Here is a 27518-nt window from a genome sequence, read left to right as displayed (position 1 = left end):
TGTATTTGGGACCTTTTTTGCTTCTTGAGATAGGCCTGAATTGCAATGTACTTTCCTCTTAGGACGACTGCCTTTGCTCTATCCCAAAGGGTTCGGACTGTTGTGTTTTCATTTTCATTTCATTACATGTATTTTTTATTTCTTCTTTAATTTACTGGTTAACCCATTCATTCTTAATTTTTTTATGTTTATTTATTTTTGAGAGAGAGAGAAACAGAGTGTGAATGGGTTAGGTGCAGAGAGAGGGGGACACAGAATCTGAAGCAGGATTCAGGTTCTGACTGTCAGCACAGAGCCCAATGCAGGGCTAGAACTCACGAACTGCAAGATTATAACCTGAGCTGAAGTCAGACGCCCACCTGACTGAGCCACCCAGATGCCCCACCCATTCATTCTTTAGTAGGATGTTTTTTAGCCTCCATGTATTTTGAGGGCTTTCCAAATTTTTTCTTGTGGTTGATTTGAAGTTTCATAGCATTATGATCTCAAAATATGCATGGTATGAACTTCCTCTTTTTGTATCTGTTGAGGGCTGATTTGTGACCCAGTATGTGATCTATTCTGGAGAATGTCCCATGTGCACTTGAGAAGAATGTGTATTCTGCTGCTTTAGGATGAAATGTTCTGAATATATCTGTTAAGGCCATCTGTCCCAGCCACTTGGCTATTTTTTTAACCAGGAAGCCATTTATGCTCAGCAATAAATGCTGAAAATCAAAGTTCCAAGTGATTTTGAATCAAAGGGAATCTTATTCAAAGAATAGATCGCAGCCACAGAGAATAAACCAACTTGAAATTAGATATTCTAAATAGATGTTTTGCCGTGTTCATTCTATACACCATTGCTGGATTCTAGCTATGCATTCTTTGATACAAGGAATTAAAGGTAGCACCTGTCCCTAAAAGAAATTCATATATGATTTCCCTTGTGTTCTGCTTACCTCCTTTCCAGGTAACTTCAGAAGAACTGAACAATATAATTCATAATATAATGACCTGGGTTGTGGCTGCAGTGACCAGTATATTATACCCAGCCATCACAAAATATGAAGAAAGGTTGCAAAATACTACATACCCATCGTCTGATGACTCTACCCTCTCTTCAAATAGTGCGAGTTGCTGTAGCACATGCAGTGAAATGCTTCTATATGAACTAAGTAAGGCATTTCAGGCAGAGGTCTGTACAGACACAGCTGACAGGTCACTACAGCAACCAGCAGCACCTGTAAGACCATCTTCTGCCCACAAAGAAAGAACAGTTATGGGAAAAACTCATCACAGGAAAAGACAACATAAAACCTCTGGACCACTGAGACCACTGAGACCTCTGGATAATGAGACCACTGAATCCCCCAAGATTAAGACCTGCAAATATGATAGTCACCTTTCTGCACTGATTGAAACAGGCACAAAGGAATCTAAAGATGGCTCAGAACACCCACTGTCTACTGATGAAAAAGCAAAAGTTGTAAAGGAGATGCAGGAGTTAAAGAATGTTTTTGATAACTTTAAATATCATCTAAAAGAGGAAACTGAGCTGATTTTAGAAAATACATTTCATGAAACGGTGTCTGAATTAACCCAAACCATCCCCATTCTTTCTTCTGTTACAGCCAAAGCTCTGGTTGACCAAACTGACACTGACAAAGGAGACTTACTCTCCAATGCCAATATCTCCTCAGCAGCTGCTGAAATTATGGAAAGCGTGCTTGAGAAGTTACAGTCTGCAGTTGAGAAAAAATGTATTGAAGTATTTGCACAAGAAAATTTGTCAGTTCACTTTAAATCAGACTTACCATCCAGTGGAGAACATTGCATTTCTCCAGAAGAAAAAACTCCAAAAGCTTCACTGCCTTATACTGTGGAGAACATGAGTGATATTGCAGAGGATATGGTTCATGTGATTTTAGAAAAGCTGAGGGCTCTTGCATCTTCTAAGCAAAATGAACTTGCTCATCTTGAAATCACAACTGAATTGGCTTATCAACAACACAGGGAAGATCCAATATATGTGTCCCTTCAAAGAGCCAGTAAAAGGAAATCCAGTGCTGAACCTGATGCAGCCAATTTGATTGGCCAAGAAGAAATACAAAATATAGTGTCAAATATTTTTTCCCAGTCCTCTCTGGTTGGTTATATACAGGAAGCAATCAGTACTATATTAAATTATATACGAATTGGACTTAATAATGAAAGGCTCATTGCAACTAAAGAAACAATGGTCATCCTTCAGCTACTTGATGATATCTTGGCTCAGCTACATCAGAAACCACCAAAAACAGTTTTCCAAAAGAGAAGACACCCCAACCTAAGTAGTCCTTCTGGTACTGAAGAAGAGCACAGACTCACCAGCACTAGAGTAACTAATGATCCTAGATATGGATGCCTGTTTCCACCTATTAATGTTCTTGGCATGGTTCTTTATTCTGAAGATGAAGATAAAGAAATAGATAAGATTGTGGAAAATGTGATTTCATCTATCAAAGGTGAAAAAGCAAAATTACAAGAACAGCTTCCTGATCACTGGTTAACAAGAGAAAGTCCTGATTTAAAGTACAAAAGAAATATGAACTTACCTACAAAGTCTGCTTCTCAAGGCAAAGTAGCATTTCCCGACTGGGGATTAAAGACTGACCTTCCAGTTTTTGATAATAGGGACGTTTTTAATGATAATCCATGTTTGAATAATGACCTTTTGCTTCTCGGCCAACATGTAAAGCATCAAACACAAAAAGCCTCAGAAAATATAATTACAAGTATTTTAGCAGAGATGCTCAAAGACATATCTTCTGGGCCCTCTGGTCACCTAGATTATAAAAATGATAAGGAAGCTTCAGTTCTTACCTCAGGAAGCCCACAAGATCGGTCCTTTCAAGACTGGATGAACCAGATATTCTCTGTGTCAGAAATCCAAAGAGTATCTCAAGAAATTGTAGATGCTGTATTAAAAATACTTTACATAGCTTGTAGTCACATTATCAGTCATTACTCATCAGTACATGAAAATTCTCTAGATAATGCTGACATACCAAATAAAGAGCCATTAGAAATATGGTTTGAGAGTAAAAGGAAGATGAAATTTTTATCTTTACTTGGCATAGACCCTACAAGAGATCCCTGGTTAGAACCTGAAGAAAGTGAATCAACACCTGAACCTATAGTTCACATTAGTGATAAGATCATCTATACAATTTTTAAGAAGCTAAAATCATTTATGTGTCCAAAATTGCAAAACTGCTTTAAACTAGAAAGCCATGCTGATCTTTCAAAGCCTGCACCTGACAGGAAACCATTTCAATCTCACCTTGGTACTTACACAACTAAAGTGGTAAAAATTGTTTTGGATGTAATACAGAAAGAACTGAAATATAATAAGAAAAATCTAAATCTTGGGAAGAGTGGCTCTCCCAAGGACTTTATAGATACAGGAGTTTTTGCTGACTATGAAAAGAAATTAGACTCTGTTGTCACAAGGCTAAATACTGACATTATGATAAATTCATTAGCAACTTGTATTTGTGAGTTGTTAAGTGGAAATACAGGTAAAAGCAATGTTATGCTCCCTTCAGATAAGCTAAGGTCTAAAATCTCACATGAAACTGCTGACATTGATCAACAATGTCATTGTCCTTGTATGCAAGAAGAAGTTGACAAATGTACCAGATTGCAAGTGTTAGATAGAATCGGGGATACCTTATATGACATGTTACATGAGCTCATAGGAGACCATCCATGTTCTCCCCCATCTGATGAACAAAATAGAGACTGGATCAATGAGAATTTGAGGACAACCACTGCACTGCAGTCTAATATTCAGCTCATTTCTCATACAATTCTAGAAGATATCATTAGAAAATTATGTAGTGGTGAAATGGATCACAGTTTCACAAATTCAGAATTTAAAGCTATCTCAGAGCATATTGATACTGACAGCCTATCATTTTCTTTGCTTATTGAGGAAATGAGCAGATGCTTTGACATAATCTCCAGCATGGTGTCCAGTATGATCCAGCCAGGTAGCAAAGAGGTGACTAACAACAAGGAAAATACAACTGCCCACAAAACACAGACCACAAAAGTAAAGCATCAAGATAAACTGGAAGTCATGGCTTCAGAGATCTTTGAAATGGTTTTTGCTAAATTGAAAGGGTTTGCCAATAGAAATTTAGAAATTCTGGGCACTACAATCAGTGGAAATAAAAAGAGCAACAAGAGGTACCGGGAAAGTGAAAGTATCAACATTTGTACAAACACACATGAAAGACAATTGCAGTCTGCTTTATATGTGCATGCAAAGAAAGTATCAAGTACTATTTTGAAGGCTATGCAAACGGAATTAAATGTGAGCTTGCCAAATTTTGAAACAGGTATGACCAAGCCACTACAGGAGAAAGAAATGCTTAAGAATCTAGTCAATTTAATTTTAGATGCAGGGCATCCACATAAGTTTAATGAAACTGAACCAGAAGAGCAAGGCATTGAAAATTACAGATACAGGCCAACCTATGGAAATTTTCTTCCTGGAGGAGCTGACCCAGAATCTTATCTAGAAGATCTTGCAGATATAGAGAAAGAAAGTGCTGGAGAGGAAAGACCATCAGAAGAAACTAAATCAGAATCTCTTAAGCAATGGTACCTAGAAAGAACATTTAAAAAAATTGAAGTAGAACTCAAAGAGCCAGGAAAGTCCCCAGTTGTGCCCATTATAAGAAATATTTTGAATGAAATTTTTCAGAATCACTTAATTGATCAATTAAATGTGCTTACTCTCTCCCAGTCTCATTTATGGGACATTCCTCATGCTGGCAGTAAGCCATTTGCTCAAAAATCAATTCAGTCTGTGGATAAAAGAATGGATCTTTTAGTGTCTGAAGCAGATGTAACTGTTGTTGTAGCTAATATTGTTAGAACCATACTTAAAAAACTTTATTCTGCAGCCATGACAGATAGAAATGCAAATGAAAATAGACATAACACTATCACCTGCTTGGCAAATATCTCTTTTCCTGAACATTACAGTGGGGAAAAGGCCTCTGCTCATTCTACCACACTGGACAGAAATCCAGGTACATTTCAGTCCACACTCAGTAGTGGTAAAATAACCAAAATGAATGTAGTTGAAGATATTATACAGTCAGTATTAACAAATCTAGAAATGTTTGCTACTTCCAAAGTAAAAGCTCTCTTTTGTCCTCATATCAATCTCACAGTTCCAATAGCTTTGCCTCTACAGCACGATGAGACTGCTTTAAACCAACCATGGCTATCCACCAAAGATTCATATTCTGATGATCAATGTTCCTGTTGCTCAGTGGATCATAACAAGTCTGGAGAGACCACCTCAATATGTCACCCGACTGCCTGTAAATTAAATAGATATGCAACAGAAGTGGCTAGACTAATTTTACAAGGAATCAAACAGAAGTTAGATAAAGAAATGGAAAATCCATTCTTAGCTCATAATATTGCGGTTTCTGACAGGAACCCAGGTCAGACTGTCAACACAGTGTTAAGTATTATGTCTACTAAAGGTAAATATGAAAAAAAACACATTTGACAGAGCGATTGATCTAAGTTGGCCAGAAGATATTGTTGAAAGGCTGTTCAATAAAAGCGATTATCGAAAAAAACTTCAAATACTAGATACCATTGAGGGTATCTTAAGTGACATTTGCGAGAAAACACTAGATGAGAATAATGTCCTACTTGCTGAATCCACTCTTAATAAATGTAATACAAGTGGGAAACATTTAGAAGCAAACTCTGAAGCAAACGCCAAGTGTGCAAATAAGGCTGTTCCAATGCTTTTAGTTCCTAAGTCTTGTGTCGCTATGATTTCCAGTGATATGGTGAATATTGTTCTTCAAAGTCTCACTTCTGCTATCATGCTTGGTGTAAATGCAAAGGATTCTATTTCTCCAAAATTGCCCCTGATGTTTTCTGGTGTATGTCCCAAATCAGAGCATCAACAATCTCCTGTTATGGACCCAGTGAATGAAGGGAAAAGGGAGATACATCCATTTGCAAGAAAGGGAAGATATGTACAGCTGAAATCAGTCTACTCTGATGATAATCAGACAACTGTACTTAAGAAACAAGATGCCAAGAAATATGCTTCTGACCCATGTGAAGAAAATGCTCACTTCATTACTAAAACCATTTTGAATAGATTAAAATCTTTTGCCACAGAAAGAATAGATTTTCTACTTACTCTTGATAGTCAGACTAGAGAAAAACCATATGTTTTCCCAGAACTTACAAATTATAAACAAAACGACAGTCTATTTCTTGAAGCAAACCAAATGCCATCAGATGTGAGTATCCCAAAAATCTCAACAGCCAGAACCATTCTTGGTCAAGATGTCACAGATTACACATTTGCTAAATATAGGGAAAAACATAGACCTTCAATTCATATATCACAAGGTAGTCTTAGGGAATATGCTGACATAATTGCAAGTACCATTTTGATGCTTATAAAAAATGACATAGATTTAGAAATCCAAAAGATGTATTCATATCCAAACAATACCTCATTCCAAGAAAACATAATTGTGAGTGAAACTGTCAACAACATCTTCAATAGTTTACATGATAAAATATCTTTAAAGGCAAATAGGCTTTACTCACAGCAGAACCCTAATCTATTTACACAACTAGCTGTACCAAATGAAATATTGCCTGGTCAAAGAAAGATGGAAGACAACACTGAACTATCTCTTTTTTCAAAATACCCACATCAAAACCAAACTCTATCAGAAGCAGAAAACCTGAGAAGGGTTTTGGAAGAGATATTTAAAAATGGAGAATCTATACAGGAAAAAACTGCTTTGTTAAATGCAATTAATGAAATTTTAAAGAAGGTATATCAGAGGGTAATGGAAGACATAGGCCATTGCCCTCCATGTAATGAACTCCCCCACTTTACATCTGATTCTAAAATTAAAACATCAATAGCAGCACACAAAAAACCCTTGCAGTCATATATAAGCAGTGTTGCAAATGACATAGTAGAAAGTGTTTTTGGAAAAATGTTCTCAATAGTTATGACATCCTTATATGAAAACAATAAGGTCAGGGGAGAACTGGAAGCATCTGGCAGTGATGAATTACTGGTGAATCCATCATACTTTCAAGACTTGAAACAAGCAGAAAGAAGTGTTCCCCCCGAACATGTGATACTGCAAGTTTGCCCTTCTACAGGCATTAGAAGCATGACTTCTTTGGAAAACACCTTACTGCAAACTTCTCCATTGCAAGTGGGTGAAGAATTGGCCCAAAAGGTTCTCAAAAAGATCACAAATTTTGTTTTACAAAACCTAGAAGAGAATTTGTCCCCTAAAGATCAATCTGATGAAATGCAATCTCTGAGGCCATGCAGTTCTAAAGCTAGTTCCAAAGGCAGCCCTAATGCGAGTTTTAAAACACACTTTAAAGCAAAATCAAAAGTTCTCTCTTTGCCTAAATTTGGAACAAAACCACACCTAGAACCTAGTGGTGCTAAAGCCAAAAACAAGACCAAGTTAAGTCCTAGAGAGAAGACTTTAAGAGGCAGTCAGTCCAATACTGGCATTGGTCTGCCATACCTGCTATCAACAGGGGATGCTAAAAACTCCTTAGTGAGAAAAAACTCCCCACTGCGGAACTAAAAATGTATGCCAAGGATATAGTAAGCAATATTCTGGAAACAATTGTAAGTGAATTTCAAAAGATGAGGCAAAATAGGCTAATGGTAAATATAAACACTTTAACTTCTGATCAAATCTTGACAGCAAGCAAAATAGTTAATGCAGTTTTGCAAGGATTATATGCTACAAAGAACAACAAGTTGGCCAGCCAAACAAAAGGCTCATACTCGCATGATCTCAAACTTTCACAGACAAATTTTAGGGCAATCTCTCTTGCAAATCCAGAAGCCCATTTGTCTTTGGAGAATGTTTCTTCGCAGCTAGAGAAAGTCTTTTCTAAAGAAGATATTTTTAAACAAATGCTTGATAAATGGCAAACAGAATCAAATGACATAGAAAATGAAAAATATAAGCTATTGATGATAGCTGAGACTGTTTTGAATGAAATTTCAATGAAAACAAAAGAATTAGAACAATCTGTTTCACTTTTAAATTTGTCACTTCTTGATGCTTGTGAAAGCAGGTACAACTTTAAAAAAGCTGCCTTTAGAACTGCGGGTTCCCAAGTACAAATTAACATATTTGGTCAGGAAATTGTTAAAAAGCTATTTGAAAAATTAGAGGTGTACTTCATGACTCAGATGTTCATAACAGATGGTGAAGAGATGCTAGAAAGCAAGAAAGAAACTACTACTAGAAATCAAGGTGGCTCCTTAACAACAAACATCCTCAACAGTGTACCAACATATAACACAAAGTTGAAAGACAAAATATTTGGGGGTTCTAGCCACCAAATTGCTCAAGAGATCATGGAAGGGGTTCTGAACACCTTAGAATCATTTGCAGACCTACAGTTTAAACATATCTCTACATATGCTTTTTCTGAAATTGTGAAAATACCTATTGAAAACTTTGTTGCTGTCCAACAGAAGCCATTAATGAAAACGATATTGCCCAAGTTACAACAACTGAATATGTTTCCTGATGAATCTAAATCAAGTAGTATGATCTCCCAGGAGAACATGAAGACGACCCTTCGACAGCTTCACTCATTCCATTCAGAACTGCTTACTTATACTGCTAATACTGTCAATAACATGCTTGGTGTAATTAAGAACAAGCTAGACAAAGAAAAATGCCAAATGGAACCATCTTCAAGTCAGATCATCAGCACACTGATGGACCAGTGTACTCATTTCTATGAATCTATGATAAAAAGCCATCCAAAGGAAAATCTGCTCCAATTAGCTGAAAATGCCAACACTGCCAATTGGCACAAGTTTGTAACTGGGATGGGAATGTTCACTTCAAAGTCAAAGGGAGTTAGCTGTGGGGATGATCTTCCACAAATCCCTGGCTTGTATTTTTATTCAGAGGAAGATAGAAAAGTAAAGGATAAGATTTCCTCAAATCTATCTTCATATGTCAGATACTCTGCAGGTGATACACCTAAATCCAGAAAGCCATTGGAAGGGCTTGAATCAGAACTTAAACCATTATATTCTAGAAGTGAAGGCCAAGGCCTCAGCCATTTTGATCAAGCCACGAAAGGAAACAGCTCTCTCCCAGAAGGCAGCATCTTACAAAAACCATCTCAGAAATCTGGTGACTCTGTGCAAGCAGCACCAGAGCACTCCACATCCTTCATAGAAATGGAAGAAGGTGAAAATCAAAGAGTTCATCACTGTGAGTTCCCAAAACCAGTTGTTAAGCTAAACCAAAAACAGACAACCATTTCTCCACCCAAAATATGTGTAGCTGAAGAAAATATTGTCAATACGATGCTGTTGAGTTATGGCCTCTCAAGTCAAACCCCACAAACTAATGAAAGTATAGAAACAATGAAGCCATTTTTTGTATCAAAGGAAAAGCCTTTGTCTCTAATGTCTGAAGAACAAAAGGATAATAAAAGCTTGCTTAAAATATGGGAAAAAAGAATCAGCTCTAAAACCAAAGAAGAAAACAGAAGCCTTATAGCAAGTGTAGACAATTTTACTTTACTGGAAAAATGGAAAGATAAGTACCAAATATTAGAAAAAATAGCACCTCTTGAAGAGGCTGAAGTCATTGCTTTTGCAGATCAAGAACTGGGACCACAGGAAATCCATTTAGTAGCAAGATATGTTACTACAGCTGTGGTCACACATTTCAAGAACTTTGAAGCCAGAGGTGAGTGAGGAATGACTTATAAAGAATTGGCATCATTTTAGAAAAAAAAAATCCATGAGTTTTGTTTCACCTCTCACATCCAAGAAGCTGCATCCATTGCTTCTCTGAAAGTAATCTTGGATTTGGGGTGGCTGATTGTGTGTTTTTCAACTGGTCAGTATGCTAAAAGGAAAAAAAATGTTGATACATTTACATAAGTTTTATTTGGAGGAGTGTTGTGCAGTTTTCACTATCAACAGATGAAACTAAATGGGCATAATTTAAAGTGATATATTTTGTTCGGCATGAGGTATCACTAGGACACGATGAAACCAGTTGTCTTTCTTGGGATATACAGTTGCTCTAAAGGCAAATTCCCAAACATAAGTTCAAAGAGGATTTTTCTTTTTATGTGTTTTTTTAAAAGAATGATTTCTTAAATTATAGTCAGACTTTCCATACATAGACTGTAATGATCCAACTTATTTTTGATATATACAGTTAGTCTTTGCAATTATTGATGATAGAGTTTACAAGAACAGTGGCATCAAGCTTGTTCTGTTCATGTGCCACTATTCTGACTTAAGCTCTTTTTTAAGTACAATACTCTAAACCCATGCTTACAAATAGGATATATGCACTCCCTTTTTATGAATGCTTACATGCATATTTTTGGGTTGAACCGTATAAAATAGCCATTTTTGTGTGTCAAAAACTGTCAAATATCAGCAGTTTCATTCAGTTCAATTTACTGTATACTATAGAGTCACAAACTGGATAATTAGCTAAACAGCTGAAAATGTTTTCAAGAATAATATGAGGTCTCTAGTTATCACTGGAATCACTCTAGGGCATTGCACCTAAAGTTGAAAATCATTTCTCTGCCCCAAGATTTCCAAAAGCTAGAAATATGTTTATACAAGAAAGAAACAAACACTTACAGATCTGAATTCTGTTTGGCCATTTTCTTAACGTCCTGGTGGAAGTAAAGTCCCACATGTGGGAAATAGAGATTTGAATAAAACTCAGTTCCTTCCTTGACTAGGTTTTTCTATTTCTTGACTGAGGTACCCCCAAGGTAAAATTCGTGTGTAAAATATTGTTAGTATTTTGAATGCTCAACATTTTCCCTTAATGCATGTTAAAAATAGTAACGTTTTGTATTTTAAGGTCCTCTTGATGAAAAAGTATCTATTGTTTCCACACCGTTAAGGAAAAAATATGAATCAAAGCAGCCTCTAAAAGACATTAACTATGATTCTTCACTTTATCAATTTTGTGAACATCTCACTGAACTGGTTATTTCCTATATAATTTCAAGCATTTATGACTGTACTGAAGATGGTGAAACAAAGCAGAAATTACTGGAAAACCAAGATGCAGCATTTAGCAAGGTTATTCTAGTTCATTCACAAGTGTTTGCAAGTTGGTCAATTTCTGTCAGAGGACTTGCTTTAAACATTTCTGAAATCATTATTCAAATCCTTATTAATAGTGACATTTTAAAGGAAGACATTACACAACAAGTGGTTTCTGTGAAAACAAAATATATTTACTGCCCAAGAGTAGCTGCGGCTGACTTCGGTGATCTCTTTCAGGATCTCTTAATAGGAGTGATCCATGTTCTGTCCAAAGAAATAGGAATAAAGCATCAGCATGGCAGCAGAGGAAGAAACAAGCCACTCTCCATGCTTAAAAGCCATAGTTTGCCCATTTGCAACAAAACCAAAACAATGAAAAGACAGACAGGCCCCAGAGGTTGGGAGTCAACTCCTACTCAACAAATTAATCAGCTAGTACAGAAAAATAAACTAAACTCACTGGCATGTAAGTTAGGCACTCTGGCTGGTAGCCTAAAAACTCATGGATCCAAGGAGGTAGTCAATAAAATTTTCAATATTGTTTTCAGTTTGTTTTTGCCAGATGAATGCCCAAATTGGGACATGAATTCCAATAAAATACCAAGAAAAATGTTCCTATCTTCAAATAATCAGCAAACCCTTAGAATACCTAGAAATAACCCAGGACTCTCCCCCAAATCAGCTTTTCTTCTGAATGTTGTATGTGAGAAACTTATTAGAATACTTTTGGAAGAATGTACAGCCAACAACTTCCTTACAGATAGCCCCCCTTCTGATGAAATTTCAGTAGAAGGTCAACTGTTCAACATACTACAACATGTAGAGGATTATTGCAGGGAAACTATGGACTCTGGTTCACCATTTGAAGAATATGACATGTCAGACCTTTTGGAAGATCTGGCAGAAATAAATCAAGAATCTATGCTTAGTATTACTTCCCATACCTTGGTAAAATCCTTAATAGAAAAACTGTCATGTGGTATACATCAACCTCCCAGAAGTCCACTTTTTACAAGCAAGAATTTAACGTATAGTACTAGAGAAAGACTCCCTAGCTTCCCCAAAGGAAAAAGGCCAGAATTAAAAGAATCAAGACTGGGTAAACACTCTGTAAGATTCATGAGTTATGACAGCAAGCCTTTGACAGAACCACTGAATAATCCCAGGGTGGTACATTCCAAAACACAAGTCCAATTTTGTAAGCAATTTTCAGGAAAATTCCCTCCTCTACCTCCTCTTCAAAGACCAGGTAAAAAAGAATGCAACAGCCATTCTTAACATGAAACATCCAGAATGCATGTACACAGGGGTTTACTCTGCCACATTTCTGGAGGAAATAATTGCAGACATTTTCCTTAATCTCTCTACCTCATTGCAGGGCAAAAATGTAAACATCACTGAAGCTCAGCTCAATGAGATAAATATATTAGATGTCAACTCTGTAGTGAATGAATTTAACAATGCTCGAATCACTGTTTTACAGGATGTTGAAGAAAGGATATGTTTTCCATCAATCAATAAAGAAACTGTTAGAAAGATTGTTGACTCAGTTAATAATGATGTTTCATGGGAATATGCATTACAAGTTACCAGTGGCCATCATCTGACACATGCTACCACCTCAATAGCAGAACAGATAACTAATGGCATATTGAAAAAGAGTGTAGACTACCAGCTCCCATTGTGCTTTGTAGGAAAGATCATGCTTAATTCATATTACCCTCTTAAAGCTGAAAATATATTGCAGAAACTTCAAAACAACCTGAGAGAACTTAATTACCAAGGTCAACATTCAGCGGGCTATACTACCATATTATCACACTCATTTTTAGAAAATGTCATCAGAAAGTTATTATTTCAGCTCATTTCTCCACCCTGCAAGGCTTCTTGCTTTGGAAAGAAGTATTTAATGACTTCAGATTTTAATGAGATGCCCACCTGTATAATAAATAAGGTTTTGTTAGCCATTTCAAAGCATAAGATTTGGCTCACTAAATATAATTGTCAACATCTATATACAGAAAAAAAACCTTCAAAATATGGTGGAGTCTGTTTATAATAATGTTTTACAAATATCTGACTCTCTTGTGTCAATACAGAAAAGTATAGTAAGCCAAAGCCCAGTTATGCTTGACCGAATGGCCAGTCTCATTATTCAAGAGATTATTGACAATCATCTTCAACCCTTCTTGTGTGGAGAGAGCTTACCTTGTTCAATGACTCCATTGGATGAAATATCAAATATGGTTAAAGGGGTTCTCAGTGAGGTCACAGAGTCACATAGACCTCTGAAGCCATCATCACTAGGTATGGACTTTTATCCTAATGCATTTGTAGAAGATATTGTTGCCAGACTATTATCAAAGGTCTTTAATCCAAAATATAACACTGAATATGAACTGGATAAAATGACCCAAAAAGTAGTAAACTCAATAAATAACCATTTTAACCAAGCTAAAATCTGCATTCTTCGTGATGACCAAAAACAGTCTTTCCCCACTGTAGATACAGACACTGTGGATAAACTCATCAATTCAGTTTATGAGGACGTTCTGAAACATCATGGGCTAGCCCCTGAGGTTGACAATGAAGAACTCAAAAGCAGTGATATTTTTGCAGAAAATGTTGCCAATTTAATTGTGGATGCTATTTCTGATTATCTTTTTCACCCACTGTTTTCTGGGGATTTGTCAGCTTCCTCCTATGCTACTTTAACAGCAGAGAACATTATTCAGAACATCTTTAGTGACAGCAGTGAAACTACCAAGTCAAGCCAGCATCTATCTCCATCTAACACCTTGCTGCCATACACATTTTTAGAAGCCATAATTAGAGTACTGTTATCTAGAATCTTTCCTTCTACATCTAACATGGTTCCATGCAGTGAAACCCCAAAAGGTAGATTAGGAATTAATTGCAGTGAAATCTCTTCAAAGCTAATCAGTGATATTAGGATGAAAATTTCCCAACATGAAATTCGATTTTCAAAAGATGAAGAAACCAAATCTACTTATTCAGAGGATGATGCTCAGCATCTTGCTGATTCTGTATTAAGAAATATCTTGCAAAATTCTGGGTCTAAAGAAGCAGTTGAGCATGATATCACAAACAGTAACAATGTTCTTATTGACAGATTAGCAGGTTATATCATTAAAAATATCTGTCAGCAGCATCTCCATCCATTTGTGTATGAAAAGTCATTACTTCCTCCATCATATACACATTTTGATGATATGAGAAAGCAGCATGTTTTTGTTGGTGTTTACTCCTCAGCCTTTTTGGAAGATGTAATCACTGGGGTTTTAAGCAAAATATTCCACAGGGTGTTAGGTATTGTGCAAACAAACTCAATAAGAGATTCAGGAAAAGAACTGTTGGCAACAGCTGAAAAACTCATATATTTGATAACGGAAGAATTCTCAAAAGCTCAAGTTAGCATCCTAGAAAATGCAAAGGAACAATTGTGTTTGCCACCAGTACACAGAGACATAGTGATCAAAGTCATTGACACAGCATATAGCAAAGTTTTACAAGAATATGAACTGGGACCTGATAAAGGCTTTCTTGAGGATACAAAAACATTGGCTGAAAGGGTAACTAAAATTATACTGGCTGAAGTTTTTGATTTCCAAATTCATCCAGATTTTATAGCAAAGCTGCCTTTTAAATCATATTCAAGACTCAATGCTGATGTTTTGATAAAGAGAGTTCATTATGCTATTAGTAAATCAAGACCCCGAAGACAGACCTATACAACATATACCACTGTATTATCACATACACATTTGGAAAAAATAGTCACTCAGGTTTTATCTCAGATAAGTCCATTGAACTGCAGTGCAGAAGACCCGGATTTTTTGCAGTCAGACTTCAGCAATGCATTTGTGAGGCTGATTGGTGAAACTATGTCAATAATTTCTAAACATGCAATATGCATTATTAAACATGGAAATGAAAAACAAAATGTGGCTTCAAAGAAAGACATCCAGGCTATGGTTGAGGCCATTTACACTGATATTTCTCATTCAAGTCTATACCAATCTCTTACAAAAGATAAAGAAGGCATGAATAATATACCTATTACAAAAACAGCAAGTTATATAATAAAAGAAATATTTAACCATCATTTTGAGTCATTTTTATCTGGAGATGAAACTTTTCCTTCAGGTACAGTGGGTCAAACTTATCAACAGAGAGCAACAGATCCTGAACAAAGAGAATTATTGTTTATTGTGAATTCAGCTGTCTTTTTAGAGGATGTAATTTCTGAGCTTTTATGCAGAATCCTCTATGTATTCTCACATAATGTCTTGGCTGCTGAGAACCCATGTAAAGCAAAAGCCAACATAACGAACGTTGTTACAACATTAGTAAAATCAATTGTGCTGGAATTCACCATGTCAGAAATTTTAGTTGCAGATCACTTGGATGAAAAACTGTATTTTTCAGAAGGATATAAAGAAATGGTTAAAAAAACTGTCAGCCTAATTTACAAAAAAATATTAGATGATTATAAATCTCTGATTCATATTTATAGAGCTATACAAAGTGATGCTGTTAGTTTTGGGGAAAAAATAGGTTATTTGCTATTAGAAGAAATTTATGATTATCAAGTTGAGTCATTAGTTTTGGGAGAATTAGCAGCTTATTCCTATTCCTCCCTCCAAGATGAGAACATCATCAGAAATGTGCTTGACACCATCAACAATGATAGCCATGTTGTGCCATCATGTATGACTGTATTTCCATGTTCCCTTTTAGAAGATATTATTTACAAGCTTCTAGCACATATATTCCCTTCATTTGAGACTGAAACTGAACTAAATGAGAAAGAGGTGCCACCAGATTATGAGTTTGTGAATGCAGCTTCAAAACTGACTGATGAAATTATAACAGAAATTTCTGAACATGAAATTAGACTTGCCACAGCAGAGGAGCATGTGGAAAGTATGAAGTTAGGGGCAACTGAGAACTTTATTGACTCCATATGTAATAATATTATGAAAAAAATTAAATTAGAAGATGAAACACAGAGCAATACATGCAAAAAGGGAGACTCATTCCTCAAGAGAATAGCTGGTTTTATTATGAAAGAAATTGTGGACCACCATCTGCAGCCATTTTTACATGATGAAGAATCACCTCCCTATGACTTACCCAAAAATGACCACATCATTGAACTCTTAGAACTTGATAAAGAAAACAAACAGCCCTTCCCACAGGCTTCTGTGTATTCTGCTACATTTTTGGAAGATGTCATAATTGACCTTGTTCACAAATTTTATACTCTCCCAAGTATTGCTGAAAACCCTAAGGACAAAGAGATATCAGAAGAAGACCTCATGGGCATGGCTATAAAATTTGCAAATGCCCTGATTGGGGAATTTCGGAAAAGTAAGATTAAAGTCCTAGCAAATGTTGGAGAAATGTTTTCTTTTCCACCAATAGATAAAGAGACAGTCAATAAAGTATCTGATTCTGTATACAGTGAGGTCATGGAAATGTATGGATCTAACGATGTTCAGAAAGATGATGGAAGTAACATTGTTATAGAGATGATAGCTGCTTTAGCCAAAAAGGCAATCTCTGCTTTCAAGATTCAACCCCTTTTTTCAGGAGACTGGTCTTCCACCTTCTTTTCATTTCTAAATGTGGATAACATCATCCAAAGAGTTCAACACCTACCATATAATAACTTTACAAAAATAAACAGAAGCTTGAAGAACCACCCAGTTTCTTCACTAGAACAGTTATCTACACTTACTTCTCTGACTTCAGGCCTGAAAGATGTAATGGACACTTTGGAAATAGGTAGAGGAGCACTTCATGGAAAGGGGAATTTCAAAAAGGAGGACACATCTATGAAAATAGGCAGCATCCATGAGCCAACCTGTATCACTATACCTAGCATTATGAAGGGTGAATTAACTACCCTAGCATCAGGGTTAGTTGGAGGTGTGGCAAATAAAAAGAAAGGGGTTCTAAGAAAATCCCCAAACCCCCTACATGATAAAGCAGCATATGTCTCTCAAGAGGATGGCAAAAATTTTGCCCAGCCTGCCTTAACAAATTCAGCTAAAGAGAATGTTCCTGCAAAAGAGGAAGAGAATGAGAAAACTAAAGATAAAGAGATTGAAAGTAAACCAGACAGTCCATCAGAAAATAACCCCAGGTTTTTTCCTGCTAACTTTTTAGAAAATGTTATCTCTGAAATAGTTAACAGATTGATTTTTAATTCCTCACTGGGTACAGATGCTGCATGTCAAAACGTAACCAATAATGTAAATCAAGCTGAGGTCTATGACACAGCTATGAAACTCATTGATTCTCTGTTAAAAGAGTTTTCAGATGCTCAAATTAAAGTGTTAAGCCCAGGTCAGGTTGGTCAGTTCCTCCCACCTGCAGATAAAGTTTCATCTGTTCACAATGTACCTCTCAGGCAAAAAGAGCCATCTGTGGATAAAGCACCTCCCCAGAAAAAAATGGCACCTGCAACTAAAACACCTTTTTCAGATGAGGCACCTTCAATGGCTAACATACCATCAAGTGATAAAATGTTGGTCAATAAGATTGTTCACTCCTCTATATGCAATATTTTGCAGGAATATAGATCTCAAGACTCCATTTATAAGGACATAAATAGTAATGGTGAAAATTTAGTAAGAAAGCTAGCTAATGCAGTAATAGAAGAAATTTTGCAGCATCAGCTCAGCTTGCTACTTTATGATGAGGTTCCAGCTGCAGCATGTTTGCCTCTAGAATCTAAGCAGGTTATGATAAAGGTCCATAACGTAGTCCAAACAGCCTGCAAAGAATGTCAAACATCATCACCATATACCATAATGCTACCTTGCGAATTTTTAGAAAGTATAATTTCTTCTCTCCTATCAAAAATTTTCTCAACAGTATCCAATGCTAAAACAGGAATATCTGAAGATAATTTGTACGCAGAACTGGATTTCCTTCAAATGAAGTTAGTAGGTACAATTATGGCAGAGATCTCCAAAGATGAAGATATGATTGTACATTATGTAGAATCCTTACATCCTAATGATGATGAAATTATTCAATTGGTTGTTCAGACAATTTATAATAATCTATTGCCACAGTTTGGATCTCAAGAGAGCATACAAAATTGTGTCAGCAGTGGTTGTAAAATCCTTTCAGAAACCATAGTTAATTTAGTTATACAGGAAGTGGCTGGCAACCAGTTGCAGAACTATTTTTCTGGAGAGCTAACACCACATCAATATATAGAAGTTGACAATGTTGTTGAAAATATCCTTAAAGATGTTATCCAAACCACTGAAGTTCCCCAGCCTCAGCCATCCTGGGCTTACAAACTGCCTTTTAACATAATAGAAGAGGTTGCTGTAATTTTTTTGTCAAAGCTTTTATCTATGTTTCCAAAAGTGGATAAGAAACAAAACAATTCTCTAAATGCTGAAATGCAAACAATAATCTCAAAAATCTTAAACTCATTCCAAGAACATCTCTCTAAAAGTCAAATTATTATAGTGCCACAGGCCAAAGAATCACCCACTGTATCTTTAGCAGATAGTACAACTATTGAAAAAGTGGTTACTTCTGTCTATAACAGTGTTTTAAGGCTCTCTGGCTCTCATATTTCAGTGTATAAAGATTTAATAGGTAAGAGCAATGTTCTCTCTGATATAATAGGATTTTTAATGGTGAAGGAAATTTCCAATTCAGAATTTCATCCTCAAGTAGAAGGAGAAACATCAAGTCCAGAGTTGGTTCTGGAAGCTGTCAAAATTATGGAAAAGGTGGTTAAGATTATTGATGGCCTCAAGTCAAGGAAAAAGCCTTCAACCAAAAAAGAGACTGTGTTAGATGCCAGGTTTTTAGAGGAAACCCTGGCCTTGTTCTTGGCTAAACTAATAAAGTTGCCAAGTGCCTCAAGCAAAAATGCTAAAGAATTATCAAAGTCTGAGGTAAATAAAATTGCATCTCAATTGACAAAATCTGTGACAGCTGAAATTTCCATAAATAATATTAGTGTTGTAGCTACTAATCCTGAAGAAAACTTTTTAAATCCAGAAAGTATAGAAATTATTTCTCAGATGGTCGATTCTATTTATAATCATGTACTACAACAATCTGGAACACATGAAGAACTTTATTATGACATGAAAGGTACAAACAATGTCTTCTCTAAACAGGTAGCTTCTTTAATCATCAGTAAAGTTTCCAGTTGTCCATTAGAAACAATTAGCCCACAAGATTCACAGGCTGATCTCTTTGGCGATTTGGATGTTGGTCGAATTGTTGAAAAGGTGCATGACCATGGTGTTAAAAGAGGGCCTGAGCTAGAGCAAAAAGAATTAGGTCAAGATTTAAGCAAAGAGGAACTTCCAATTAAAATATTTCCTCACCGTGGGAAACAACCAATCAATATTGATCCAGACATTGTTGCAGAACACTTAGGAGTCATTTCTATAAAAACACAACCTCTTGAGAGACTGCAGATGGAGTGTTTAACTAGAACTGGACATAGCATTGAAGCACTGAGAAGAATGGCAATAAGTGGGAGGAGTCACTCAGTGGACACACCTGATGCAGGAAAGGGAAAGAAAGAAAGACGCGTCTCATTGGATGAAGGGGGACGACTGAATATAAAGCCATTAGAGGTAAGTGCTAAACACAATGGTGAAAAGAAATGAGTAGTTACTGAGACCTACTTGTCTTGTGATTTCCTTCCTCAGGTAGGTCTATGGGAATGCATTTGTAAAATACGGTCAATTTTCTCTTGTCCAGCCCAGTAGAATTGGACATTGATTCATCCAATTCCGTGCTTCCCTGGGACTCACCCCATCAGCAGTGTGGCTCAGTGTAAAGGTGGCAGGCTATTTTCCATTAGCCAGTCAGACTAAACTGCCATTTCTTGAAGAATGGGAATACGGGGAAATACCCTTAACAGTAAACAGGACTGACTGGAATTGTAGTCCTCATTTGGCAACTCGGAAGAAACGTGATTTTTATAATCCCCACAATTCTTTTTTTATGGATGTGCATTATCATAGTACTGTATGGGTCCAAAAGGGCCAGTTAGAATAACAGGTAAACCTGTTAAAGATTGAAATCTTCAAACTTAAGGCTTCACAGTAGTATTGATTTTACTTAGAAACTTTCATCAACAAACATCAGGCTGCAAGCTCTTTAAAGTTTATTTGTTTCTTCTCATTTTGTGTTCATTACATAACATTTTCCCAGTTTCCTATATTCATACACACTTAGGAGGTGCCCAGTTTCTTTCCTATTGTACCCTTGTTCTAGACACAGTTGTCTTCATGCTTCTGGTTTTATGAACTAGTTTTTCTGAAGTCCTATATTTGGGCTCTGAATATACTTAAAAGGGGCTTGAAATGTGAAAACACTGTCCTTGGTACAATATGACTATTGAAAAACAGAGAGGGAGGGAGGCAAACCATAAGAGACTCTTAAATACAGAGAAAAAACTGAGGGTTTATGGGAGTGGGGGAGAGGGGAAAGTGGGTGATGGGCATTGAGGAGGGCACTCGTTGGGATGAGCACTGGGTGTTGTATGGAAGCCAATCTGACAATAAATTATATTTAAAAAAACAATATAACTATTGAAAAAATAGTTCTGTTTACAGATCTTAGGGCACTAGGGCATAGGAATTGTCTTTCCAGATGGAGTTACACTGATCCAGCTCCCACGTTCCCATGTAATGAATACCAAAGCCCCTCTGTATAAATGAGCCTCTTGCAAGGATGATGGTGTGCACTCACACTCAGGATGTGGCCTGTGATTTACAAACCGCACAAAGTTCTATAGAACCAGCCTGCCTGGAGCATAAGCCTAGGAGCAGATTTTCCTTAGCATTATTTTACAACCCACTGAACTAAGTCTCAGAGCTGGTGAATACATTATGGGTACGTTTTTTGTTTCAAGTACTGAGATTGTCATAGACACCGATGGAGTCTCCTTGGTCCTTAGTTTCTTGGACCAGATGAAGGTCCTTTCCAGTATTAAAATGTCCTTTTCTCTCTGGGTTCTCAAAATTACATTTACTTAGTAGCCTTAATGTATATATAAGTAATTCCTTGGGTACAAGATCTATGTGTCTAAACAAAGAACATTACTCCCAGGTCATTATCTCTTAATCATCTGCAGAAATATCTGTCAGTCTTGGTTACCTGCTTTCTTCTTTTACATCTTTTATCAGTACTTTAACTGTCTCTTTAATCCCACAGAAAGTTGGAAGAGATTAGCTAATCAAATCAACTACTGCTGCTACTCTTTTTTTTTTTAATTTTTAATGTTTATTTCTTTTTGAGACAGAGAGAGACAGAGCATGAGCAGGGGAGGGGCAGAGAGAGCGAGACACAGAATCTGAAGTAGGCTCCAGGCTCTGAGCTGTCAGCACAGAGCCTGATGGGGGCTCGAATTCATGAACCGCGAGATCGTGACGTGAGCCGAAGTCAGACGCTTGACCGACTAAGCCAGCCAGGCGGCCCTCAACTACTGCTGCTACTCTTAAGGGAAGCAAAAGCTGTCTCAAGAAAAGCAAACAGATATAGATAGCTCAGTTAAGACAGATACTTTGCAGCTATCTGGATAGCAGTGCTGTCCATCCCCAACGTGGAGATGGAGGTTTCAGAAAGAACAGTACATCAGTTTGAGGAACCCAGACAACTCCCAGGCTAGTCTTCAGTCAGGAATCCTCAAGCAGTGTGCTTCATGTGCTATTTTGAGGTACCAAAAGTTTCCAACACACCAGCCACATGTCTATCAAAGACTCACACAGTGATATATTCCAGAGCCACATAGATGACTTGCGTTTTTGAACCATTATTTCCTTCCGCCAGCACAGATCATCAAAATTGATGGTGTTTCAGTTTCTTAGCAGCAGTTCTTCTTTCATTTTGTTTTGCACAAAAGGTATTACTGTAAGGGACCATTTCTCTGGAAATCTGGTTTGCAGTGTTACAGAGATGTAAGATTGATAATTCAAATTGATTTAAATGTTCTGTGGCATCATCAAAGGCTACAGAAATAGGAAAAATCATTTATTTAATTATAACTGTCTTTTCCTTGATCTGTCTTTACCATTGCACAATGGAAAATGACAATTGACTAGGGAGGTGAGGAGAGATGAAGATTTACTCTTTGAAGCTCCTTTAGGAAAACATCTTCAAGGATTAGAATGTAGAGGGGTGACAAGTGAACATTCAAAGCCCTTCACAATCATTTTTTAGAATCCAGGTCAGCCAATATCTTGCCTCTTTTTTTCATGAAAATGTCTATATTTAGATTGCTCTATGATTAGTTCCCTCACTAAGTTTAGAAAAACATGTTGTCATGTCTAAATCTCTTAACAGAACTTTCCAGGTAAATAATGAAAACAGAATGTAATTAAAGTATTTGTGCATTTTGCATTTCTTGGCAAGAAAAAAGTAAAGTGTGAAGCAAAAGAAAAAACTTATGTAGGTTCCCTTCTTTGGACCAAATGACACTATTCTTGAATGCAAAACAAAAAGATTGTTGAATGAACAAATATTGCTTATGATTTTTTTATTTATTTCTTCTTTAAATATGCCACTACTATACCAGTAAATGGCATTTGAGGATAATTTTACTAAATTGAAACTGACGACCATATGAAAATTGCTTTATTACTATATAACCACAAGAAAAAATGAGGCTGTTGTTTTTAATATTAATTGTCTCTTCAATTCCAGACTGCGAGTAGGAATTCATTTCAAAATTTAATAAAGCCTGACATCACCAAAGTGGAGCTTTTAAAAGACGTCCACAGCAAAAAAGATCTTATCATTCGTTTGATAACTCATGATACTGATCCAAGAGTTTCAGAAAATAAAATAGAAGAGAGCTTAACTTCTGATGAAGATGAAGTTGTTTTACAAGAGGTTATGAAAGAACTTCCAGAAGTCCCATTTGAAGATCAAGTAAAAGAAGACATGAAGCCCATTACAAGCACAATGGCTTTTGCCAAGCCACTGATGAGCAAGAGAAATCTGAAAAAATTTTTGTCACTAGGAAAATATTGTCATCCCAAATCCACTGCAACTACAACAAATACTGAAGCATCACCAACTCAACGGACAGAATCTGAGGAGACACAACAAAGAACTGTTTCTAAGCCTGATGTGACCAAGTCCAAATCCTCAACTGTCACAGATTCTTCCTTTTCGGAAAGAAAGACACAACTAAGTGTAAGTGACAAATGTGACTATCAATGACCAGGTTTCTATAGAAAAGGCACAGAGTTTCACAAACTTAGTCCAAGTAATTTACATTGGATAGGAAGAAAAGGTCATAAACTGGATCCAGGCAGTGTCTCCCAACTTTGATGATATTTACAACGAAAGGGAAGTGATTAACAGATGAAGCCAGAAGCGTCAATTGAAGAAAAATAGATCCTAGAAAGAGTCCTAAGTTAGTTAGAAGGACAAGAAAAAAATAAAATGGAAACCAGTTAGGAGAAATGCATTCTAACTATTTAAAATCATTGATTTAATTCTTTTTTGTACTCAAACCTATAAATACTCGCTGGAAGTTCTGTGTGCAGAAACTTCATGCCAATGGGCAAGACCAGAAGACGGGCTGGAGGGGAGTAAAAAGATTCATGCAAATTCAGCCTATCTGGGTTTGAATTCTGGCTATGCCACTTAGTAGCCATGTGGCCTTGGGGCAAGTTACTTAACTTTTTTTTCTCAAAAATTACTTATCCAACTTGTTGCAACATAGCAAGTTAGTCAAAGTATGTTGAATATTCCTCAGCCCATAAGTCCCACTATCACTTTGATGCACATCTCCTGTCCCTGGTTCTGTATCCTAATGATGGTCTGGGCCTCATTGTCCTCTTGGGTTAGCTGTACCAAAAAATTGTACCATAAATGTGTTTGAAGAATACACATCATTTAGGATTTCCTGGTGAGACAATATCCTGGATTATCCATTTGTAATAATTTCCAGGTTAACCCCAAAACTGCAGTGAACCAGAGAAAAGAAAACACAGAAAGACAACTCTGGCCAATTCAGAGAGCGCACCATGGACAATAGCCTCAACATAAACTCAGATCTATTTATTAGGATCTATTTATTAAATGGAAGCCATGTGAGATTTCAGGAGCAAACATAGTGTGCCTGGTTAGAAATGCTGGCTACATAGATAACTAAGGAAACATTATAGTATATTTTACTTGATTTATTACAAAATTTCCTTTTTGTAATTACCTGACTTGTACTTTTCCAGACAGAAGAAATGAAATCTAGTACTGAACCGGTACATTACTTCTTACATAGAATTATGAGTTCATCCTCGTACAATGAAGAGGATCTGCCTTCATTTTCTAGGTACAGTTAATTAAAGCAATACGAGTTGGCTAAGAAAATAGAAATGAAATGAAATTATGTTGGTGGGAAGCATGGGCCCCTCAAGTAAACCTGTGAGGAAGCCAGTGTCTTGCCCCTCAAACTCCCCTCAACTCCTTCCCCTCGTTCCCCTCTGTGGTTACTTCCTAGGCCTCCCCTTTCCATCTTCTCTCTCATTCCTATTTATCTGGTCTCTACTTGCTTCTTTCTATTACAGTGGTCTACTTAGTATAGTTAGATTAAGTCTTAAATGTGTCAGACTGGAACCTAAGAGACAGGCCCTGGATCAACAATAGTTCCTGCACTAATGGCCCACAGAAAGGGCTTCCTACTTAGTTTCCTTATGTACCTAAACACTCAACAGTGAGGCACTATTACAGGGATCCCCAAAATGGAGGGGTTATGTAGGTTGGAGCATTCAGGGAAGAATTCTCAAAACCAGTAGAGTTTGAGTCGGGCCTTAAAGGATGGATGAGATTTAGATAAGTCCATCCAAGTTGGGGGAGACTGTGAGAGAAAGGCTGGACTATGCAATATTTATAGGAGACACTGTAGACTTGAAGTCTGGTTAACACTTTTTCTAGAGTAGTCCAAACATGCCTAAAATTGTTTTTATGTTTATAAAAATATTCACAAACTGGGAAGAGGAGCACTTTGCATCATGGGAGAAATAGGGTATAAGGAGAAAAATCTACCTGATGGCAACTATATTCTTTTCCACCTCGCACTATGAAATTAAGTTTCTTTTTGACCTGATGCCATCTTAGGACAACTACCCCTGGCCCACCATTGATCCTCTCTCCCTTTATGATGGTTGTAACATACAGGTAATACAGTATGTTACATGCAGTATTGCCGGCAACTCTCAATTATTTGTGTCACTGAAGAAGAAAAGAGGGCACATACAAAACCAAACAAAAGTCGATGTAGCAATCATTTGCACTTGATTTGAAAACTCAGAGACATACCATTCCAGATTTACTATTATATGAATAATGATTTTGACAGATTTTTCTTTAATTTAGTCAGTATTCCTTCATATATTAAATACATAGAAAATGAAATTTCTTTATCTTTTTTTTTAGTGGTGGTGATCGTCCCTCAGATCCAAGTGCCATAGTATCAGAAGGTTGGATTCATTTTTTTTCTCAATTTAGATACTATTTAAAAAGACTTTGTTCAGCATTGATAAATTTCCTATTGTGAAACATGAAGTTAATGCTGGAATTTCTAGTAGGTTGACCTACTTTGGGGGTGTAGTTAACATAAGCTGACTAGTTTGCTTTTCTTCTCTTCTCTTCTTCTCTTCTCTTCTCTTCTCTTCTCTTCTCTTCTCTTCTCTTTAGAGAGTAAGAGCAGGGGAGAGGGACAGAGGGAGAGACAGAATCTTAAGTAGGCTACACACTCAGCACAGAGCCTGATGCAGGGCTCGATCCCACTACCCTGGAATCATGACCTGAGCCAAAACCAAGAGTCACACGCTCAACCCACTTAGCCACCCAGGCACCCCTAGTTTGCTTTTACTGAATCACTAAGATTTCATTAATAATTCTGGTATAAAGTACATGGTGTGATATTAAGAGTTTAAAATTGCCATGCTCCTGTAGGAAATATGAGTTTATCATATCTGTACGTGGACTAGAGCTCATGCTACTAGGATTTAATCATCTCCTTAAGAATGTATGCTTGCATTGCATAACTAGCTTAGCCCCAGTAAAATGTATAAAAAAGCTTTTAAAGCTACAAATTAAACCTAAATTTATCTGTTCATGTTAAAATCTTGCTAGGGTAGATTCCATTTTATCTTTTGTCTCTGTTAGAACTGACTCACTAAAATATTTACAATTCGAGTTTTTGGTCACCTATTCTTTTTTTTTAACATTTATTTTGAGAGAGACAGCGTGTGTGGGAGTCAGGGAGGGGCACAGAGAAAGGGAGAGAGAGAATCCCGAGCATGCTCTCTGTGGGTTTCGATCCCACAAACCATGAGATCATGATATGAGCGGAAATCAAGAGTTGGATGCTTAACCAAATGACCAGGCATCCCTGGTCCCCTGTTCTTTCAAACTGTAAAGGATCAATGTGGTTCTCACAGTGACAGCACTGGCCTAGAGGGGGGCGTGTAATGTTTACTATAAAAGTGGTCTTGAAAGTCAAACTACAGGGCTGGAGTTGACCTTAATTATTTCAAGCCTGCAGCCCACTCAAAAAGTTACTCAAGAAAGCTATCCTCTCCACTTTTAAGTGGAAATAAAACTTATTAAATGATGAACCATAGAGTATTGTTAAGTTGACCAGAATTCCACGAGCAGGTCATAGTCAGAAGATGATGTAATGTACCACTGGTGTGTACCCTGCAGTATGGAATCATCATAGGATATCAGAGCCAGAAAGAAGCCATCTAATGTAACTTTACTTTAAAGATGAAGAATCTGGGGCACCCAGGTGGTTCAGTTGGTCAAGTGACTGACTCTTGATTTCAGCTTAGGTCATGATTTCACACTCGTGAGTTCGAGCTCCGTGTTGGGCTCTGCACTGGGCATGGAGCCTACTTGGGATTCTCTCTCTCCCTCCCTCTCTGCACCTCCCCTACTCATTCTCTGTCTCTCTCAAAATAAATAAATAAACTTTAAAAAATTATTTAAAAAAATAAAGATGAAGAGCCTGAGGTTCATGGTGGGGAAGTGACTTGTCCAAGGTCATACACTGAGTCAGAGTATAGATCCCAAGTCTCCTAAACCTGAATCCCATTGTATTGTTTTCCTCAATTTCATTGCACTGTATTATGCTTAGTTCCTACATCCTTCGGTAATACTGCACCACTCGAGTTTATTCGTTCAATCACATTCAACAGAGATTCTCTGAGCACTTTCCCTGTGCTAGACACTGTTCTAAGTTCTAGAGATAAAGCCCTGAGTAAGAGAAACAAAGTCCTTACCCTCATTCTAACTTGGGATTCAGGGGGCAACATAAACACAATCAATCTAGATAAGAATA

At 36.9% G+C, this 27518-nt stretch overlaps 1 protein-coding gene across 1 annotated transcript in view; it reads left to right on the top strand.

The window, feature by feature from the left end:
- LOC102967133 (fibrous sheath-interacting protein 2-like) overlaps positions 1 to 27518 on the top strand; it is a 75736-nt gene that overhangs the window by 39007 nt on the left and 9211 nt on the right. The window contains 9 exon segments of the mRNA XM_042974106.1: positions 953 to 5542; positions 5544 to 7613; positions 7616 to 9797; positions 10947 to 12402; positions 12404 to 13157; positions 13159 to 19788; positions 22865 to 23359; positions 24403 to 24503; positions 25607 to 25650. Of these exon segments, the coding sequence (XP_042830040.1) occupies positions 953 to 5542; positions 5544 to 7613; positions 7616 to 9797; positions 10947 to 12402; positions 12404 to 13157; positions 13159 to 19788; positions 22865 to 23359; positions 24403 to 24503; positions 25607 to 25650 (18322 nt within the window).

Source organism: Panthera tigris, chromosome X, assembly GCF_018350195.1.
Source record: "Panthera tigris isolate Pti1 chromosome X, P.tigris_Pti1_mat1.1, whole genome shotgun sequence".
Lineage (NCBI taxonomy): Eukaryota > Metazoa > Chordata > Mammalia > Carnivora > Felidae > Panthera > Panthera tigris.
The sequence above is the reverse complement of the archived record's forward strand: the minus strand, read 5'-3'. Positions and strand labels throughout refer to the sequence as shown.